Source organism: Palaemon carinicauda, chromosome 2, assembly GCF_036898095.1.
Source record: "Palaemon carinicauda isolate YSFRI2023 chromosome 2, ASM3689809v2, whole genome shotgun sequence".
Lineage (NCBI taxonomy): Eukaryota > Metazoa > Arthropoda > Malacostraca > Decapoda > Palaemonidae > Palaemon > Palaemon carinicauda.
This window is the reverse complement of record NC_090726.1, coordinates 6,750,324-6,757,328: the sequence shown is the minus strand read 5'-3', so window position 1 is coordinate 6,757,328 and position 7,005 is coordinate 6,750,324. Positions and strand designations below refer to the sequence as shown.

At 34.6% G+C, this 7,005-nt stretch overlaps 1 protein-coding gene across 1 annotated transcript; it reads right to left on the bottom strand.

Annotated features, from left to right (window-relative positions):
• Positions 1-410: 410 nt before the first annotated feature.
• LOC137614866 (glutamate receptor 2-like) lies at positions 411-5,568 on the bottom strand. The gene is made up of 4 exons (XM_068344526.1): positions 5,261-5,568; positions 3,897-4,055; positions 2,357-2,491; positions 411-623 (listed from the first exon to the last, which is right to left on the bottom strand). Exons 1-4 carry the CDS (start codon positions 5,546-5,548, stop codon positions 411-413), a joined length of 795 nt encoding a protein of 264 aa, XP_068200627.1. The 5' UTR covers positions 5,549-5,568.
• Between the last annotated feature and the right edge of the window lie 1,437 nt (positions 5,569-7,005).

Sequence of the window (7,005 nt, the reverse complement as noted above, 5' to 3'; positions counted from 1 at the left end):
TTCTAGCAATTCTGTTTAACAAGAATGACTCAAAGATTTCCATTACACTATAGAAGAAGGATTAATAATATTCATATTAATGTTCCAGTTCTCGTTGGTCAATAAGTCCCATGCTCTCATCGATTCCCAAATTTCACTGAGGAAAATAAAGACAAATGCTCTTTCTGTACTCGTCAATAAATAAGGCTTATTCTTTCACTGAAGAAGGAAAAATCAGACAATGATCGTTCATCATTAACCAACAAATATGTATTTATTCCTGACTTGAGGATTTTCCTTGGAAAAGTTAAGTCGTACATTAACTCTTTCAGATAGTTCCTCGCGATATCATTCAATATGTACTTTACAATGTCCAACGAAGAATGAAAAGAAGACTGAATGCTCCTCGTGGAACATCACCAAACAAGCCTTTATTCTCTCCTTGATCTACAGCTTTCGTTGCAAAGACACATCTCGGAGAAGAAGAGGAAAGTCGAGATGATTAGCCCAGCCAGGTGGATGTAAAAAATTCCTTGCAGGTGGTCGATGCTTAAGGCAATAGATTTACTTCCACCAGCATCTTCGGCTTCCAGCTCTGAGTTCTCCGATCCTGCATCTGTGGTTGCCTTTTTTGACACTTTCGTCTGTAAGAACAAATTAGGAGTTCTTTATCTTTACTTTTTGCTGTAGTTGTGCATTTATTTCTATGTATGCATACATAATTTGCAGGATATATACCCAGACAGCGACTTTGTTGTTCACATAGGCAGGTGCGAAAAAAGTGTGATAATAAAATTAATGTTTGATGTTTACGGATGATACTGTGCTGATTGGAGAAGGTGAAGAAAAACTGCAAAAGCTTGTGAATTAATTTGAAAAATAAAAGAAAACGAGAATGTCTACCAGAAATTAACTAATGTGATCGATTTAATTCCCGAAATGTTTCAGACGATTCTTTACAAATTGGAAGATTCTGATATAGTATAACAATTAACTAGAATTCAATATGTGTATTAAACACCAAAAGAGTAATGCTCTCGTTCACAGATATGCTACACTATTGTACGCAACCCGTCAAAAAGGACGGCTAAATATTTAGATAAATATGGACACACACAGATTCAACCCATCTCACCCCTCCCGCTTTCCTAACTACAACTCCTTTCACCAGGGTGTGACTAGTCCCACTCCCCCTACTCGAGGGACTGGGAGAGACTAAGTAGTTATACGTCTTACCGTTGAGCGTAACTGGTAAGAAGGAAATATACATATGTACACACACACACTATATATATATATATATATATATATATATATATATATATATACAGTATATGTATGTGTATACATATATATATATATATATATATATATATATATATACAGTATATGTATGTGTATATGTATATGTATATATATATATATATATATATATATATATATATATATATGTATACATATATATATATATATTATATATATATATATATATATATATATATATATATACAGTATAACACTATATATATATATATATATATATATATATATATATAGCGCCAGACACTTGCTCTTTTTTATATAGGGGAGAAACAACAGTATTCATAACAGCTTTAAAATCCTTTGCCGTTACATCCCCAGTCATTAAAATGTTATATGCTATCCACATTCTCGTAGGAATCAGAAAAGTAGTGTTAAACATCTATATTCACATTAATGGTTATGTTCATACTATTTGTGGTTATTATAACAGATTAGCGGTTATTTTCAAACCAGATGCTAGGATATGTCCACACAAATTCATAATCTACAAACCTCACACACCTTAATTCACAAAAGTGTCTTATAATTCGTAGTAAAATCAGTCCTTATGCAAACTGGAATTGAAAAGATGCAACACCACTCAATGTTGTAATATCTTTACGCATGAAATAGAAAATACTTGGAATAGACTTCCAGTGGATGTAGTAAACAGTAACACGGTAAACGAGTTCAGGAGTAAGTTGGGCAAGAGCATAAAAATGCTAAACGTTCAAACCAAAACGCTCTATATAAAGAGCAAATGGATTAAAATGTCTTTGAGACATCTAAAATCCAAGTAACTTCTTGTAACATTTCATTCTCAGTTAATTACCAAGTCGCTGACAAGATGATATTATCCTTAAATATTTTAAAGACCATTCATGATCTTTATGGATGATAATAAATTAGACCTTTTTATCAAATATCTCTAATTAATTTCTTGAAAATTCACGTAAAACCCGTACGCTTTATATAGGATCTTCGAAAAACTGGAATGATATAAATGTACTTCTAATCAAAATAAAAACTCAAAGGTCTAATCCTGAAAATTCTCTTTCATAAATATTCCACATACCGAGCGTAGCAAGTTCAAGAACCACTGTCGTAATATCCCGGTGTCGTACAGCCATCCAAGAACTTTGTCGAATCTTTTTTTAAGAGGAAAGTTTTTCTGCAGTGCAATTGCTATGCTGTAGGGAGCGTAACATTCCTGCATAGATGAAAATGTTAAATATTATTAATATCATTATTATTATCATTATCATTATCATTGGCAACAAAAATAATACTAATTCTAAACAAAAAAATAGTAATGACGGAAATTAATGTAATGATAATTCTTAACAGCAATATTAATAACGTTATCAACAAACGCAATACTAATTCTAAACAACAATAATATTAGAAACGACGGGAATAAATATAATAATTTTTCCTTCCTTTGAGGCGTCCGTGTGAATGATGACTGAAGGTGGAGGTGGTTGTAAGAGCGCCGATTTCCTGGAACATCTGGGATTCAAGATCAATACCAAAAAGTCTCGACTACCTCCAGCTCAAAAGTTTCAATGGCTCGGAATTCATTAGAACTTACAATCACGCCGCCTCTCCATTCCATCAAAGAAGAGGAGAGAGATAGCAGGATCTGTCAAGAGACTTCTAGAGTCCGATCGGATATCAAGACGCCAACAGGAGAGAGTGCTGGGCTCCCTCCAATTCGCATCAGTGACAGACCCAGTGCTAAGAGCACAATTAAAGGATGCAACAGGAGTCTGGAGAAGATACGCATCAAACCCTCGAAGAGATCTAAGAAGACCGATACCGACTCGGTTTACGGGCCAACCAAGGGAAAGGCCCGTACCAACAATAAGAGTTGGCTATAATACACCAACAACAACAAGACTCGTCTGCGATCACTTCTCAATCCGTGGTCGGAGGCCAAGCACCTAAGGAAATCGGTGCTCTTACAACCACCTCCACCTTCAGTCATCATTCACACGGACGCCTCAAAGAAAGGAAAAATTATTATATTTATTTCCGTCGTTACTAGTATTATTGTTGTTTAGAATTAGTATTACGTTTGTTGATAACGTTGTTAATATTGTTGATAAGAATTAGCATTACATTAATTTCCGTCGTTACTATTTTTTTTTTTTTTTAGAATTAGTATTAGTTTTGTTGCCAATGTTACTACTATAACTGTTGTGAAAAATTATATTTATTTCCGTCATTACTATTATTTTGTTTAGAATTAGTATGGTTTTTGCTGCCAATGTTACTACTATAACTGTTGTGAAAAATTATATTTATTTCCGTCGTTACTATTATTACTGTTGTTTAGAATTAGTATTACGTTTGTCAACAATGTTGTTAATATTGTTGTTAAGAATTAGCATTACATTAATTTCCGCCGTTAATAATAACATCGTTGTGTAGAACTAGTATTACTTTTGTTGCCAACGTTACTTTTATTTTTGTCATGAAGAATTGAGATCACATCTACCCTTAATGCTTTGAAGTTAAAGCTTCACCTCTTCACAATGAGTATTACGACTCCTTTCCATATGGTGAAGAAAACTCTAATTCTAATTCAGTCTACGACATTTGTAAACAAATACCTTCAAAATCCTCATAGACTGCTTTCCACGGAGGGTGAAATCGGTAGCGATGAGATATTCCAAATACGTCTTGGTTTCAAGTAGAACGGCCTCGCCCTTTATCAGCGAACTGTAGGATTCCTGGTAATTTGATAAGCCCTTGTAACGCGTGGCAAGACCCTGTCAAGGAGTTATTATTATTATTATTATTATTATTATTATTATTATTACTAGCCAAGCTACAACCCTAGTTGGAAAAGCAAGATGCTATAAGCCCAAGGGCTCCAATAGGGAAAAATAGCCCAGTGAGGAAAGGAAATAAAGAAATAATTAAATGATGAGAATAAATTAACAATAAATCATTCTAAAAACAGTAACAACGTCAAAACAGATATGTCCTATATAAACTATTAACAACGTCAAAAATAAATATGTCATATATAAACTATAAAAGGAATCATGTCAGCCTGGTCAACATAAAGACATTTGCTCCAACTTTGTACTGTCTTATGAATACCCAAAGAAAATTAATTGTTCTGGTTTACAAAATGCCTTAAAACACTAAAAAATGACAGATATAATTGCATTTGTTTGTATTTCGATATACCCTGTGTAGATGAGAGAGATTTATTCATCGATATATCTTTTTACGATGATGAACAATAAAGAAATATATTCACAGTTATTTCAAGCAAAGTAATACTATAAACTAATTTCTGTTAGCATAAAAAAATGTTAGTTCATTATGCTCAAGATTCCCCATATGACATTTTTAATATTCTACGTTTTAAGAGCCCATCATTTCGTGTGGGGGTGTAAATGTATTTATGTATAACTATACAGTATATATATATATATATATATATATATATATATATATATATATATATATACATGTATGTATATATATGTATGTATGTATGTATGTATGTATGTATGTATATATATATATATATATATATATATATATATATATATATGTATGTATGTGTGTATATATACATGCATGTAAGTACAAGTGTGTGTGTGTGTACATGTGATATGTATGTTAAGTTTCTGTACCATCTTTTATGCTCTCTTGAATTTTCAGTAACTTTCCTTGTTGAAGGTACATCTCAACTATATACAATATATATATATATATATATATATATATATATATATATTATATATATATATATGTGTGTGGGTGTGAGTGTGTGTATGTTTGTGTGTATGTTTGTGTGTGTGTATGTGCAATAACCAAGCAGAAAATCACGTTAACAATAGGGAGAAAATTATATATCTGTGTGTGTATAATAACGAGGCAGAGAATAATGATATCAATAAGGAGAAAATTAAAGTAAACTATATGTTCAAAAATGACCTTCACAACTACCACACACCTTCAGATAAACATTGCCCGACTCTTCCAACGACACCTTGAAGAAGAAACCGACCGTCACCACATCGAGATTGGAGGAATACAGTTCTCTGACTGTCTCCATGCTGACCCCAGCTCTCTCCACGGTGAGGAAGGCTGTCAGGTTACTGCTGTAACAAGTGGTCAGGACAATCACGTACACTGACAGGAAGCTCATCCAGATCTGGTTGGCTGTTGTCCTCGGGAGGCTGGATTGAGATACTCTGAAGTACAAGCCCCAGGAGTACAGGTAGGATTCGTAAAGGTTCATCAGCGCCCGGCTCTCCTGCTGGTGAAGGAGGCTGCAGAGATGGAGCATTATTATCATCATTATTATGATTAGTAGTAGTAGTAGTAGTAGTAGTAGCTAAGCTACAACTCTATAGTTAAAAAAGTAGGATGAACTAAGCTCAAGGCCTCCAACTGGAAAAATCACCAAGTGGAAAAAGGAAATAAGGAAATAAATAAACAAGAAGAGTTATGAACAATTAACATAAAATATTTTAAGAATAATAACATCAAAATAGATCTTTCATATATAAAGTATAAAAACTTCGAAAACACAAGAGGAAGAGTGTACCCTTGAGCAAGAGAACTACTCCAAGACAGTGGAAGACATTGGTACAGAGGCTATGGCACTACCCAAGACTAGAGGATTATGAGGATTGGCAGTTGTTAAGATATTATTTTTTTTTTTTTGGGGGGGGGGGGCCTCAAGCCATGTCATCCTGATGGAAGGTTCCTATAGGTAGCTTTCTAAGGGATATTTGGCTACAGTGATATTCCCAGAGAGTTAACCTTTAGGTCTCTAGAATTCTAACTCCTGGCACGAATATCCTTAAAATTTCTCTTAAGGATATCGCATAAATCAGGGGACGTATGTCTTGATACGACACATAGCAATCTTCACCCCGAATAGAGTTTTCGTTTCGAGGGGGAAGAGTGGCAAAAATAGAGGGGGAGCCGTTATCAAGGTTGCCCTTCCTCCCGTACTACTATTGAGTATCTAGATGGCGCTGTATCCACGATGGCGCTCATTCCTATTTTGGTAGCAATTTCGCACGGTGGTATTCCCTGTTGATCTAACGTTTTGATCCCTTTTGTGAGGATTTATTATGTATTCTCAAGCTTCTTTTTCCTCTGGAAAGTTGAGTATTTATTCTTTACAGTGTATAAATTTTATCTCCTGCCTCACAGTGAAATTAGAGTAAATTTTTGTGTTAAGTAGCTAGGCCTATTACCGGAGGCGCCATGGGCGCTGTCGTTCATTATGCATGTGTCTTTTAGTTAGCAGAACGACTTTCCTGGTTGTAATAGCATTAATCAATTATGAAAGGTATTTAGGCATAATTATACTAGTAAAGATATATATTTTATGCATAATTTCCTCTTCCTTTTGTCGATTGTATACGTTAGAGTTTCGGTGATTTAGGTAACCGAGTCTCGTCTTGCACTAGGCTTCCTAGCCTAGGCACTGTGGTATACTTTCAGACATTATCCCCATTTACCCTTGGATATCGCTTTATTGATTCAACGGGAGATAGTACAGCTCCTAGAATTATAGAACTCGATACTTGTCTCCTGCGGAGATTTAAGGGTAATCCCTTCTTTCCTCTGAGTGCCACCGCAGGCGGCAACCCTATCTGGTCTTGCCATAGAGTAGTCCACTCCGGCTCGCCTAGGCTAGGTTTTTATGTCTCCCACCTTTACCGGCGAGATCCCGGCTTT